The 15,331-nt window shown below is 38.2% G+C and overlaps 2 protein-coding genes across 2 annotated transcripts in view; both read right to left on the bottom strand.

The window, feature by feature from the left end:
- The window catches only part of LOC129092129 (equilibrative nucleoside transporter 1-like), a 31,108-nt gene extending 26,508 nt beyond the window's left edge, over positions 1 to 4,600 (bottom strand). The window contains exon 1 of the mRNA XM_054599934.1: positions 4,496 to 4,600. The gene's annotated coding sequence lies outside the window, so the exon portion shown is untranslated. The remainder of the gene's footprint in view (positions 1 to 4,495) is intronic.
- A 3,561-nt stretch (positions 4,601 to 8,161) lies between these two features.
- Positions 8,162 to 11,140, bottom strand: LOC129092602 (zinc finger protein 569-like). The gene is made up of 2 exons (XM_054600607.1): positions 10,893 to 11,140; positions 8,162 to 10,101 (listed from the first exon to the last, which is right to left on the bottom strand). Exons 1-2 carry the CDS (start codon positions 11,071 to 11,073, stop codon positions 9,119 to 9,121), a joined length of 1,164 nt encoding a protein of 387 aa, XP_054456582.1. The 5' UTR covers positions 11,074 to 11,140; the 3' UTR covers positions 8,162 to 9,118.
- Between the last annotated feature and the right edge of the window lie 4,191 nt (positions 11,141 to 15,331).

Genomic DNA, 15,331 nt, shown 5'->3' with positions numbered 1-15,331 from the left:
AAACAAAATTGATAATAATACAGGGTTTTTCAATAGTTTTAACTAAACATAGCAGTGGTGGAAGTGTGTCTTTTTCTCCAACAACAAGGTTAGCAGTAAGTTGTGGTCTTCTATGGAAAAAGAGAAGTCTAGACATGTTGAGTAATGACGTAGGAATCAACAAAACAACAAACCACCAAATGGGTTAATGTTTCTTTTGTTTAAAATTTAGTCCCAAGACTCTAAACTAATTTCCTCTCTGGGATTAACACGAGTTCATCCAGCAGGCTTTTTATAAAAAGGAGTGCAGAAATAGTGTTCCTTAAATATCTTGGATGTGCAGACCTTAACTGGAAATAAAGTTTTACAAAGTAAGTGGAACTTTTTTTTAGATCCATCTTGGCCGTTAATCTGTTTCTTTTGCCATCCAAATCTTAAATGCTGCATTTTATGGATATTTCTTTTTTTGTATAGTGCTTCTTGGAGAAAACTTGTTTAATCAACTTTGTGTGTGGTCTCGGCTCCTCACGCATCATATATGTCTTCCTACTTCATCTCAATATCAAAAATCCATGACCATTGTTTTCTTTTTGGAGAACTCCAAAGTCAGCAGCAATAAGTCTGAGCTGCTCAAAAGGCAACACCACAAACCTCAACAAGCGCAATATTGTTCCTAAAAATCTCAATTATATATTTCCACATATCTTAAACCCTGATCTTGACTCTGTTACATCTGCAGAAGAGTTCTCCAATGCACAACACTGCCACAGGTCTTTAAAGCTACACATTCAGCATTATCTTCACAACACAGATGTCACCAAACAAGAGCTACAAACTGCAGCACCATGACAACCTTCGTGATTTATTTCCAAAGCCAATGTGCAGTGCCAACGCAGAGAATAGTGTGACCTTTATGTGACGAGGTGGAAAGTAAGGGTGGAGGTCGGAGAAGTGGCTGCATCTAGCGTCTCGTCACAGGCAGTAACCACAATGCATGTTCTGCATGTTCCGCATATGCCATGCACAGATACTATAGAAAGACAGAATTTTTGACCCTTGTGTTCTGTTGAAATTGGCATCACTTGGTCTGACATTATGAAAACCAAGCTTATAGGAAAATATTGAAGTGATAACCCTTCACTTGTCATTGTACTGGGCTTGCAGCTTTGATGAAGCTGACCTTAATTGTGTTTGGGGTTCCCAAAAGGGGAATTTCTGGTTGTTCCTAGACCTCTTAGGAACAACCAGAAATAAAACTTCAATAGACTATTATGGGAATGGTAGGAGTAATGGTACGTCCACTCCAATCCCAGATAAAGAGCATAATAAAGTCCATTGTATTGTACCCAAACAGAAATAATGCATCATTTCTCTAGCAGACTTCTGAAATATGTCTTCAGTTCAAAATCCCATCAGAAGCAATTCTCATGAAATTAGGAAAGGTCATTATGAGCTAATGGCAGGGACTCAAAACCACCATATTTCCACAGAATCTCAACTGATTGTATGTTGTGTATTTCCTACAAAAAACATCCTGACAGAGTTAAGACGCATCTTTATTTTCATCTGTAAAAGTTTGAAATTGTTCCTCCTGAATCTGAGTTTCAACTCTCAGACAGGGACTGTTTTTTTTACACCAACAGTTTGGTACAAGGTCACTTTGGATATGTAGAGAAATTGATACTTTTCTTTGTTTGAAAAGCTCTTTACTTCCCTTTGTGCAGGCAGTTCACTTTGCGGACGTGAAGAGTGACAAACACAAAACCGCTGGCAAAAATGAAGATGTTCCAATGTTTTTTGAAAGTTTTTTAATGGCTAACATCTGTTGCCGATTATTCCTAGGAGTTTCCCTGAACCAACATGAGGAAGTTACATAATCTCTTCCGCTGATGAAAAATTGCTTTCATAACCTTTCAAACTTCATGCAGAAACATTATGAGTAGCTCGTGCTTTTATTGTGAAATATAATTCTTTAATTTCACCAGTGTGATGAATACAAATCTGTGTGAAAATGTGTTGATAAAAGCCAAACCTACCCCAATTTTCCTCCTGTGTGTGTATATATTAAATGTTTTATGCAAGATGTAAAAACAAACCTTAGCTTATTTACTTATGGAAAGTTAATGAAGCCACATTCCTATGATTTTAAACTAAACTGACCCACAGAAATAATTATTTTCAGAACAAATATGCTCAAAGCATTTTATCTTGGGGATTTTTAAAATCAGCATTTTCTTTCAGATAACTATGAGCTCTCTCAATTCCACCTTTCCCTTTTCCTTCCTTCCCTCCATCTTTTAGGCTTCAGGTCGGTTTACATGTTGGAGAAACTGTTACTGCACAAAAAATAAACATCAGAACGGACCACACACACATGCAAGCAACAAATAGAAAATATAAGTGATCAATCGATTGAAAAATAAAATGTATTTAGCTGGTATAATTTTTACCCTATTCACCATCTCAGTTTTGCGTGTTAGCTAACATTTGCAAATTAGTACTAAACATAAAGTTCCCCTGAGGCTGATGGGAATGTCATTAGATTTGCAGGTATTTGGTAAAAAAACAAAATATTGAAAATAATTGAAATTTTGTGCCAAAAATGAAAAGTTCATGGATCACCAAAGTGATTACAAATCCTCCTGAAGGGGGTTCAGTATTCATGCCCTTGTGGTTCAGAGGGCGTCTGGTTGTAAATACAAAGAGGCTTCTGATGAGTCACCTGGTTTCTCTCCACTGCATCATATTACCCTGCTACATGCTTAGGTTATGTGCTGTCATGTCTGCCTTTCAAATGGAGCTTTCTAATTATAATCCTCTAGTTGTCACAACACAAGGTTGTTGAGAGAGAGAGAGCTGCTTCAAAGAGACTAACTTATGTTAAGGTGGAGCTGAAGGCTGATTGGCTGAAGGCTGGTGTCCAACGTCTAGCATGTGACCTAAACTATAAGACTCCTTCTTCTTCTTCTTGTGCTACTTGAGAAGACTACATCAGAAAGGAATATCAGGGATGCCAGATGGCCAGCTTACTAGTAAAAAGGAGTAGGACTCTGCCTGAAAATAACCCTCTATGATGTCATAGTGATGTCATCAGGGTTATGCAGGGTTTGGGCATGAAACTTCAAATGTATAACAGAAAGCTTCAACACGAGGTTTGGAGATTAAAGGACATGGACATTCACCAGGCAGGGAGGGCTTTAAAAAAAAGTGGGTTGCATTATGGGAAATGTAGGCTGTATATAAGAGACTAAAAGTCTGGATATCTAAATCTGTTGCTTCAGCTTTGACCATTTGTCTCTTACGAGTCCATAAAATGTCATGTTTTTTGAGAAATGCTAATCAGAAGTTTCTTTTGCAGTTGCTTTTTATGTCCAAACATAGGTTGAAATCCAAATGGATTCAGTTAATATTGAGTTTACACTTGAAAGCTTGAACCTCATATTGTTTGCCACTTTCATTTGATATATTACTTAAAACAATTAACCGGTAATCAAAATTGTCATCTATTAATCTCCGAACGATATTTCAGCAGCAGCTTCTGGAGCCTGAGCATCTTGAACTGTCTCCTCTTCACGTGCCCAACGCTGTGGGAAAACTGACATCTACAGAAACGCTTATCACTGTGAGAATAGCAGCTTTCCTCAAAGCCCCAGCACCGCCGATAAGCAAGCAGCTCCAAAAGTTATCAAACACACTTCACCAACATTGTATCAAGCACACTGAGGAGAGGGGTTTGAAATTGTGATTGTGTGAGTGAGTGTGTGTGTGTGTGTGTGTGTGTGTGTGTGTGTGTGTGTGCGTGCACTAAAAACATAGTACAACATAGAACCCAGTGTTTACATGGCACAGTAGTGTTTTAATCTCAACGGGATCTATTCTCGGAGCTCTTTCATGCTGGCCCCCACTGTGAAGTGTCTGTTTGTGTGTGAGTGTGTCTGTGTGTGTGTGTGAAGGATTTATATTCTCACACTGTCACCTGCTGCGGTGCCTCAACTCAGACTGTGTACAAGTCCCAACCTCTGGCCCACAACAACTTTGAGCCCAAATCGAGGTCAGCTTTCAACTCTGCAGCTATAACAACATGCACGCTGGATTATTGAGAGAGAGAGAGAGAGAGAGAGAGAGAGAGAGAGAGAGAGAGAGAGAGAGAGAGGTCTTAATATAGACCTGTAAAGCAGCAGCATACATGCATTTTAGACCGTTTGATATCACATATCAAATACAGCTATCAGGGAAATGCCCTCTGTCTCCCATCAGCTGATGGGGGGGGACGTGATGCAGCGCACTGCGACTTCATGACCATTTGACCTTGCCACCGTTTCCAGCTGGAGCTCCAGCAGCTCTGCAGAATCCACTATAACACCAAGACATCTGCATCAGTCTATAGCAGAGAACAGCAACGTGCACTTTGTGTACATCCCGTTAAACACATTTATTTATTTTTTGCAGGCTGTGTCAGCAGTCTGAACACCGTCCTTCTACTCTTCCCTCGCGGACACATGCGAAGCAGACTTACCCTCATACGAGCGGCTCTCGATGCCCTCACATCAGAGCAGCACGTCGCCTCGTACGCAGTAACATTGGTGTCTGTTTTTTCTCGCCTCTCATTCGGCAGCAAAAACTCAACTCATCGCTCCGCAGTTATGCAGCTGGCACAGGGAGGACGTGCTGCAGGGAGGGAGGGAGGCAGGAGGAGGCTGGGGGAAGAGACTGGTCCAGATTCTGACAAATAGCAGACCAGCTGGTTACTTTGGATTTTATACACTACCAGAATATAATCCATTTAGAATATGCACTAGAGTCCTGAGCCAGATTCTGGGTCAGAAAAGGAGAAGTGTCCTCCTTTTTAATAGAAAGTGTCCTCACCTGCTCTGTTGCACCACATAGGATGGATGAACGATTAATCATTCATCCTATGTCAGGAACAAATCCATGTCCATGTTAATTCTCAATTATATACATATACAAATCACACCTTCCTCATGTACAGAAAATATTTATATTTTATTCAAGCAGCCTTGCACTTCTATCTACATTTCATTGTCGTTTTTTTTTTTTATGTTCATATATATACTATTGCATTTTTACATTTCATGTTTACATAATAGTTCAATGTTTATCCTTTGTTCTTCTTGGATCTCCTTGGTTTTTGTTCATGTGTCTGTTTCAGTGCACAAGTGAGCGGAAGAAACCGGAGTCAAATTCCTTGTGTGCATACGCATACATGGCCAATAAAGCTGATTCTGATTCATATTCTGATTCTATCGCTGCCGGACATACAGCCCGATAGCAGGAGATGTAACACAACAGGGGTGTAGCAACGAGGGTCCTGAAGCAGCAAAGGTGGGCCACCACCATCTAACAACAACCAGGCGGCAACCTCCTGTTCAGAAAAGTGAAGCCGATGCTGAAATGTCTTAAACCTGCATTCCTTCTAATGATCATCTGGGGGCGCCTCCTAAGGTTGCAAAAAAAGTCTGATTGTATAGAAGTCTATGAGAAAATGACCCTACTTCTCACTTGATTTAATACCTCAGTAAACATTGGGAACATCAGTTTATGGTCTCAATCGATGGTGTCAAGTCTTCTTCGATACAGCGTGATGTTCATTTAGTAAATGATGGTCCATTTAGAGTGAAATAAACGATAAAGCAGGGTTTTGCTTTAGGCCGTGTCTACTTTAGTTGAAATCTGGTCACTTCCATTCACTGGTTGCAAAAAAAAACAAGATGGTGACAGCCAAATCAAAATATAACTGTTGTTTTTTTTGTCATTGAAGTAAGTGCTGTGTTTTCTGCAGCATGGGAGTCGTAGGTTTTTGGTCAGGGTGGACAAATACTTCAATCCAGATTACCCGGGTTTGCGTCCTGCAAAGTCTTGCATGGGGTTCAGTTTTGGCAACAAAAACATTTGGGTAAAGGTTAATAAATAAAACAAATTTGTCGCATGATTCAAGTCAATAACCTTTCCCCAACCTTAACCAAGTGCCGAAAAGTTACCATGGCAACAATGTTATCATGCTTTAGTTCATTTTTAAATGAGCACATACTGTAAGAGAACAAATGCAAAACGTTGTCAGTGATCATTTTGCGGATACTTTCTATATAAGCATGTTTGCCACCAGGCAGATACTTCATCAGAAACTTTTCCACATTATGTTGATAAAGTATGTTATTGTAAACGCATGCCTTTTTTTAATTTTTGCTGTATGAAACATACTGTAGGACAGTAATGCCATGTCTCATAAACCTGCCTTTCATTCATGTGCCTGGTTTAAATCATTTATTAAACCACACAGGATAAATAAGGGAACAGATGACAAGTGAGAAAGGCCGAGTGTGTGAGGAAACAACTGTGTTGGAGATTTTCCCACAGCAACAACAGCAACATCAGCTGTTCTCAGTGCTTTTATTAGCAGAGCGCCTCGATGCATGAAAGGTCCAGCATGTGATTCATATAAACTAAGATTAGCAATAGAAAGTAAACAAAAAGGCAAATGCATCATCTGGCCTTCCTCAACTTTCTCCACAAAACAATCTGTCTTTGGATTTGGACCATGGATCAAAAACATCTACTGTATGAATGTGACCAGACGGGCTGAATAAATAAAAACAGATATTCTGTCTTTGTGGTTTTCTTCTCTCTGTTCATTCTTCTTCCATTTTAAAAGAATTACCACAAAACAAGTTCAGAGGAACAGAAAAACAAAACTATATTTTTTAAATATGAAGTGTTTTATTCTTCTGATTCGTCGACTAACCTAAAACAGATCCGAAATGTCGAAGTGTGTGAAGTCAGAATGAAACATCTGTCCCGTCATCATCTTTAAAGCTTTTTTTATGCTACACTCCTCCCGATGGGATGGGTCGTCTGATTGGTCAATAATCACACACAAGCTCACTGATGGTATTGTGTTTTGCTGAGTGAAACCTTTTGGTTGAAATCATTCACAGTATTTGAGTATCTTTCCAATAAACTCAAAGAATGTAAAACACTGTTTGTGTTCCTTCACTTCACAAAAGTGCAACTATAACAAAATGGAACTATAGCAGCTTGACCAACATCCTTCTTCCATTGCCTAATACGCCTCTTGTTGGTGTGTTTGCGTGTGTATGTTACAGTTCATTGAGGACGTCTACCAGATGTTGGCTCTCCTCCTCTACATCAAACCACACCCATTGTCAGATCTCCTCTTCCATAAATCTCCCTTTGCACATGAAACTCCTCTGGATTCACCTCTGTCCTCGACTGGGTGGATGGACAGAGGTGAATCCCCCACAAATACTTGAGGCTCACTAGCAGAGTATTCCCTGGGTTACTAACTCAATGAGCCATTTATGCAACCGAAGGCCAGAAGAATTCCTCATGATTGCTGAGTGCCAGCGAAATTCTTCATAACAGCTCGTGGGTGCAAAATGTTGCTTTTCACACACTCTGCAGTCTGCACACATATATACACACACGCACGCACGCGCATGCACGCACACACACACACACACACACACGCACGCACATGCACACAGAGAAAAACTGCGAATGTAACCCTTCTCCTCCCGTGTTAATCTATGAGTCACAGCCTGACCCACATAAAGGAAAATCCCTCCAGTTCCCTTGAATAAGTTTCACGTAATTTAACTTCACAAAAGATTAACCTCTTGCCCTCTTGTCCAAGAAAAGTATTTTATCAAACAGCCATAGTCTGGGTCAGACGTTCTGCGAGTACGTAAAGAAGAATATCCAGTAAAGAGGTATAACAGCTAGCTTGGTGTATAATGTAACAGTGGTTTAGCCAGTTTAGGGTGTTGGACACAACTAACCTGATTAAATTGAAGTGATTTAATCCCCATTAAGACTAGACATGGGCCAACATGTGGGAAAACTGTTCCCAAGGATCAGGGGTGTTTGCTGGTGATCCTGAGTCATTAGGGGTGGGTTGCATAACGAGATTAAGGTAGTTGGTTTTAGGTTTCAGGGTCAATGAGGCCCGATTAGCTCTTTAGCTTTACAATCTAAAATCTGAATCGCCTGAAGCAGCTTCCCAAACACACAGATTCCTGAATGAGCTCCTGTTTTGTGTGAGATTTTGAGGTGACCTGGGCTTTTCTAGACCTTTATGGTCATTCAGGACCAAAAAGTTATGGAGGAATGGCGGAAAACCTGGTGCCTGTGTGATTTTCTGGTTTTCAAGGAAAGAAAAAAGTAATTAGCTGTTTAAATAAAGTATTTGAACCTGCTACTTGGGGAATTCAGAGCTTTGTCCAAAAAGTGTGTGAGAATGTGGTATAAATCTTTGCAGGAGAAGTTTTAATGAGATAAGAGCTTGACTTGATACAATCTTCACTCGGCTGCCCTTGAACTGAATTGGCTCTCAGTTTTTGCAAGATGTGTCAAAAGTCACAATGTTGCACTTTGTCAATAACTTAGAAAAATTACTTTCTAACAGTTTAGTTCAGGGATTAAAAATTCACACTCAAACGGAGAAAAACCCCTTTACATTTGTGTTTTACCTCAAGTAAGAAAAACTGTTGTGATGGATAAATAAAGCCTCCTGCAGTGCCACCTACTGGTTAATCATATTCCTCTCAGACCAGAAACAAATGGATTTCTCAACAACTTTAACGCCTTCTGTGGGCATTCATAAGCAGAGGCTGGTGTAAATAAATAACAAAATTGTAATAAATAAAATGTGTCTTCATAGGAAAAGTTACTACTATTGACAAATACTAAAGAAAAAATTTGTTTTAGCTTTGTACAAAAACATCAGAATGTCTTATAAACCTAGGAAAAAAAATATATATATAATGCTTATATATGCTAAATAGGGGTGTTTAAATCAAGTATTACCTACATTTTTGGATAATCTCACTAATCTCATGGTCGAGCAGCCAAAAAGACTAATTTACACTATAATTAGTTCTCTTTTAAACTCAAAATCTTGGTAATAGACTTTGAATGTGGGCTGAGAATTTGGTCATAATATGTCATTACACGTTTGCATTGTTTCTGCCCAGAAGTTCATGTTGTGTAAACACCCCAAAAAAATTATACACATTGCTGTAAGGAGAAGTAAGGCATTCTTAGTGCTCACAGTCTGCAAAGACCTTTTTGATAAACTCAGGTCCAGGTGGATTAAAAAAAGTCAGTATTTCTGAGCGTGAGTCCCTAAATGGTATTTCAGGTGTGTGCTCTGTAGAAACCCTCTGCCGCAGACGTCACACCGGTGCGGTCTCTCTCCTGTGTGGCTTCTCATGTGCTTCCTCAGATGTCCGCTGTGGGTGAAGCATTTATCACAGAACGAGCAACAGAAAGGCTTCTCGCCCGTGTGAATCCTCATGTGAATCTTTAAGTCTCCTTTCCGGCTGCACTCTTTCCCACAAACATGACAGCGGTGCAGCTTCACCCCGGCGTGTCCGGCCATGTGTTCGGTCAGAGATGTGGTGCTGTTGCACTGTTTGCCACACAAGTGACAGCATTTTGAGCCCTTGTGTGAATTAAGGTGCACGTTGAGGCTTTCGGTGGACTCCAGGGTTTTACCGCACACAGCACAGAGGACATCTGCGTCCTTTGAATGCATGCGAAAAGCATGGTTTGTCAGGTGATGATTGGAGGAAAAAGATTTGTCGCACAAGTAGCAACGATAGTCCGGTGCAGCTAAGTTTAAATGAGTTAAATCAGGGGATTCTCTGGATGTGATACAGGAGTTCTGACTTTGGTCTGTCTGTGTTTGGTTTGACATAAAACTTGCAGCATGTCTTTCGTTTTCACTTCCATTGTGGACCCTTTCATTCTGGATCTGAGTTTGTGAAGACAGAGTTGAAGTGAGAGGTAGATCAACATGTACAGTTTTTGTTTCCTCACATTCACTGGTTTGAGTCTGAGGTTGCAAAGGCGGTTTTGTGTCCTCCTGCTCGCTTTTCTCCCAGACAGATGAATGAGGTGGGCACGAGACATCAGCGTCCTTAAGCTCTTGTTCTTCTTCTAGCTGCTCACTTTCCCAGAGTTCATGAGCCTCCTCTTTGATGGGTCGAGGCTCTGAGTCACTCTGCTGGACGCTGAGGCTCGGCTCTTGCTCACAGTGGTGCTGCTCAGTTTCCTCTTTACAGGCGGACAACTGAGAAATGTCTAGGAAAAGAAGAAAAAAGTAAAGAAGTTAAAAGTTCTGCATCTCTCATTCTTATTTCTGTAATAGTTGTATCAACAGGAAAGGTTGTTTATGCTGCAAAAGAGGTTGGAAATACATTATGGTTGCAGCTTATTATTATTTTCATTCAAGTTAAACTGCCGGTTATTTTCTTGATATATTGATATTCCAGAAAATAGTGAAAATGAACCGCTGGATGTGACATCTTCAAAAGTCATACAAGTTTACTATCGCATATGACAAAGAAAAGCATCAAATACTCACATTTGATTTTCTGGAAACAGCGAATGTGAAATAATGATTATTTGATTAATAGTTGCATTGCTACTTTAATTGCAATAATGACAAAAGTAATCAAAATCTTAGGGTAAAATGTTATTTAGAGAAATGGTTACACATTGCATATAGTTAAGTTCAGGTATTTCTTTTCCCTTTTTTTTTTTTTTTTTTTTTTGCTGCTATAACTTCATAATAAATGAAATTGAAATAGTCTGATCTGTTTTTTGGGGATGTTTTTTTATTCATTTTTAATCAAATTATACATTTATAGAAAAATACATACATCTATTATTTAAAAAAAAAAAAAAGTAATAAAAAAATACTAATTTTAGCTGAAAATTTTGAGTTAAAAACATTGTTTATTTTAATAAAAAATAATAAAAAAAAAAACATTCTGTAATTGTGCAGAAATTAAAAATACAACAGGGCTGACACTTTGATAAACCTTTAGGCTTATTTGGCACTGACACACATAAATGACATATGCATTTACCTGTTTGGTGGTTGGACACTAACTCGTGCAGCAGACCTCTGAGCCGCTCGGCCTCCTGCTTACAGCTGGAAGCTTCTTCTTCATATTTTGTTATCGTTTGTGCAAAAACCTGAAATATCTCCTCGGCTGCAGCCGTCAGTCTCTCGTTTACAAAAGCCCTGAGGAGCAGAGGAGCAGACATGTTAAAGACAAAGGTTTTATGTGAATGTGGACTACCCCAAGAGGAGGTTTCACACTGTGTTGTTAGCTTTTTGTTAGCCTGCAAGCTACGGAAGTAACAAACCACAGAAGAAGAGTGTTGGCGCATGTTAGGGAGCTGCTGCCCCCTGCAGGCTGACAGTGTCATTACCTCTAATTATATTCCTTTATTGATCCCCATGGGGAAATTCAAGTGTTGCAGCAGCTCAACTACACAGACACAGACAATAAATACACATACTATACAACTACACAGACAATAAATACACATACTATACAACTACACAGACAATAAATACACATACTATACAACTACACAGACACATACTATACAACTAATACACATACTATACAACTACACAGACACAGACAATAAATACACATACTATACAACTACACAGACAATAAATACACATACTATACAACTACACAGACACAGACAATAAATACACATACTATACAACTACACAGACAATAAATACACATACTATACAACTACACAGACAATAAATACACATACTATACAACAAAATAAAGATAGAACAGGAATAAAAATGTACAGTATATGGTGGCAGTAGGATGAGTTAATAAACCTTTATTGATCCCCAGAGGATACATTCAGTTGTTGCAGGAGCACATAAATAAATACAAATAAATATAGAAAAGTAACAAATTAAATAATAACAGTATTTATGTTTGTAATAGGCCTGCTGACATACAGTACCAGTCAAAAGTTGGGACACACCTTCTCATTCAATGTTTTTTCTTTATTTTTATTTTATTGTAGATTAATATTGAAGACATCCAAACTATGAAGGAACACATATGGAATTATGTGGTAAACAAACAAATGCTCAACAAACCAGAATATGTTTTTATATTTTAGATTCTTCAAAGTAGTTGAATGAGAAGGTGTGTCCAAACTTTTGACTGGTATTGTATTTTTTACTTTAAGGTTTTGAATGCAGGATCTTACGTGTAGTGGAGTCTTTTCCACAGTATGGTATGGATGATTGGAGGAAAAAGATTTGTCGCACAAGTAGCAACGATAGTCCGGTGCAGCTAAGTTTAAATGAGTTAAATCAGGGGATTCTCTGGATGTGATACAGGAGCTCTGACTTTGGTCTGTCTGTGTTTGGTTTGACATAAAACTTGCAGCAGTTTCCTCCTGCTCGCTTTTCTCCCAGACAGATGAATGAGGTGGGCACGAGACATCAGCGTCCTTAAACTCTTGTTCTTCTTCTAGCTGCTCAATTTCCCAGATAAATTCAGTTGTTGCAGCAGCACAAGGACAGAAATAAATACAAAATAAATATAGAAAAGTAACAAATTAAATAATAACAGTATTTCTGTTTGTAATAACCCTGCTGACATATTTTTACTTTAAGGTTTTGAATGCAGGATCTTACTTGTAGTGGAGTCTTTTCCACAGTATGGTATTGATACTTTTACTTAAAAGGGATCTGAGTAGTTCCTCCATATCTGTACAGTTTTTTAGATTTACTTTAATTATTTAACATCTATATGTAGGCTACTTACGTTTGTTTGATTTTTAGGAGGGCAGCCAAAATTAAACTGTGAATTCATGTGCAAAGAAAGAATCAAAGTAAAACAAATAACACCAGTTAAGAATCAAACAATAAGAAAAGTGACACACTCTACGGCCAGATAAACAAACTGAGGAAACAGTTAAAGAGATGAAACAGTGATGAAGTGGCAAACAGGAAACCTCCGTACCTTCATTTCCTTTGAACGTTCTGTGAAAACCAGATGAGAAGTGAAAAAACACACCCAGTTCTGATGCCTTGTGCTGATGTTGGTAGACTGAATGGATCAGGTCCTTCATTAATGATACACTATTTTAATAAAACAAGGCCGGTAGGAATGACATCAGTTTTATAATAACAGGCCCTTTCTAAAAGGATCCTGAGTCGTGACCTGCTCCCACTGCTCCCAGTGCTCTCTCTGGTTCACCCACTCAACCATCTGTCCCACGCTGAGCTCAAGGGAGGTGAAAGGACAGTCGTGATGTGAACTGTACCTGGCACTGTGCATCTCCGTCTGCAGCAGGAACAAACAGGCACAAATGAGAACGGCAAGTCTGCAAAAAAAAGAAAAAGACTGACCATTAATGGATTATCAGCTTTTACATCCTGTCATTTTTGATAAACAACATATTCTGCACTCATTGTTTCCACAATCTTTCAAAAAACTATTTTGTTCATGATCCTTTTTGTTTCATGTCATCTCTCAATGGAGAGCAACCGTCAAGGAAGGAGTGTAATCAAACTGGCTCTATTTCAAGTGCAGCACAGTATGGACTTAATGCTTCATATTGTGAGCAGTTGGGCACTTGTATGCATTTCTGTTCACCACCAGAGGGAACCAAATAATTGAAGATATCTACAACAGTTCAAGTCTGAGCTTCAGTAGGTGTATGTTGATCAAATGCATTTTGCTCATTAAGAGAAAAGAGAATAGTCAAATTCCTTATTTGAATGTAAACCAGTCCAAGTGCAACAACTGTGACAATCACTTATTTCCCAATCTTTACACGTGGCTTGTTCTACCTTTTTTTTCTGTTTTATTTATCAATGTGACTTTAGGTTGTTTTTATTTGATGTATTTCTGTGCGGAAGACTATAGCGACCATTTTGTGGAAGCTCATAAGGGTCCAAGTAAAGAATAATGAAATCAAATACTGAAATGCACTTTGTGAATATAAATAACCCTTCAAAACACAGGAAACACATGTGTTAAGGATGCATACCAGAGAGTTTTTATCCTTTTTGAAAGGTCTAAATGATTAATGAGTTAAACTTAATAAAATGTCCCTCTCTTCACCTCTAAAAAGCTTTTGTACTTCTTTTTACGTGACACTGGTCAATGCTATATAAAAGTAAATTAATACCAATACCTTATTTGTTATATGTTTTATCATAATCATTTTGTATTCCATTTTATATTTATATATGTTTCGACTGTAAATCCTGCTCTAGTAGGGGAAATAAAAAAATAAAAAGATTTCTATATTGTTGCTTACAGTGTAAACAGTAAAGCTGTAATACTTTATAGTACCAGTATATCATTTGGTGTTTTTATGTAATCAATGCCTACCCCTGACTCTCTTATTTTTGTCCTTTGTTTAACTATACATTAGCTGTTCTTTTATGCACTTGTACTATTTGATGTTGTACACTTTTACTTGCCTTACCTTAGAAGAACTCTCTTATTTGAATACCTTTAAAGGTATTTTACAGAGGAAACATGTTGCTATTGCACAATCCTTGAATCCTGTATAGATTGTGTTATGGATTTCACTGGTATGGCCTGTCTGACTCTCTTCTTTTACTGTTTCCCTGGTTTTATCGTTATGTATTGTACGTATTCTAACATGTGAAATAGTTTTTATGCTGCTGTTTGACCATGACTCCATGGAAGAAGAGATCTTGTATCATGGGACCTCTCTGGCTAAATTAAGGATGAATAAAGTCGTTTTGTATTCATTGATGCGAGTGCTTCAAAAGTGGCATAAGATATTGATTTTCGTTTTGTTAAGTTTTTGGGTAATCACAGCCAGGTTCAAACTGATGAATTGAAGAAAACAATTCATGCACCAGTGTTTTAAGATAAGATAATCCTTTATTAGTCCCGCAGCAGGGAAATTTACAGGATTACAGCAGCATAGAGGATAGTGCAAACATAGTAAAAAAACAAGATCAAAAATAAGTATTATAAATAAGCAAATGAGCAATAAAAAAACAGTAAAAAACAGTAAAGAATCCACAGTAACTGAAATATAAAGATCACTGTATTTGTTCCGGAAGCAAAAGACACATTCTCTGAAAAATAAAAACATAAAAACTGCACAAAGATTAAGCTTATTTGCAAAAATTCTAAATATTAGAACAGGTGAATTACTAAAACACATCTTTGGGCCTTAAACACACCTCCAAAGTGGTGGGAGTGTCTGTGTATTTGTTCCAGAAGCAAAAGACACATTCTCTGAAAAATAAAAACATAAAAACTGCACAAAGATTAAGCTTATTTGCAAAAATTCTAAATATTAGAACAGGTGAATTACTAAAACACATCTTTGGGCCTTGAACACACCTCCACACAGTGGGAGTGTCTGCTGAGATTGTCAAAATGACCAAGATGATTCAAGTCCTGTCGGATTCCAGAAACCTGTGTCTGATAAATCCCTAATATTCCAATATTAAAAACATGTGGGTGACAAA

This window comes from Anoplopoma fimbria, chromosome 6, assembly GCF_027596085.1.
Source record: "Anoplopoma fimbria isolate UVic2021 breed Golden Eagle Sablefish chromosome 6, Afim_UVic_2022, whole genome shotgun sequence".
NCBI classification, from domain to species: domain Eukaryota; kingdom Metazoa; phylum Chordata; class Actinopteri; order Perciformes; family Anoplopomatidae; genus Anoplopoma; species Anoplopoma fimbria.
This window is presented reverse-complemented; position numbering and strand designations above follow the sequence as displayed.

What these genes read in the sequence shown, in the direction of transcription:
- LOC129092602 (XM_054600607.1), bottom strand. Translation starts at nt 11,073, where the DNA reads ATGTCTGCTCCTCTGCTCCTCAGGGCTTTTGTAAACGAGAGACTGACG. An exon ending in AGTGTCCAACCACCAAACAG is followed by an intron (nt 10,102 to 10,892) that starts GTAAATGCATAT and finishes TTCTTTTCCTAG; the next exon opens with ACATTTCTCAGTTGTCCGCC.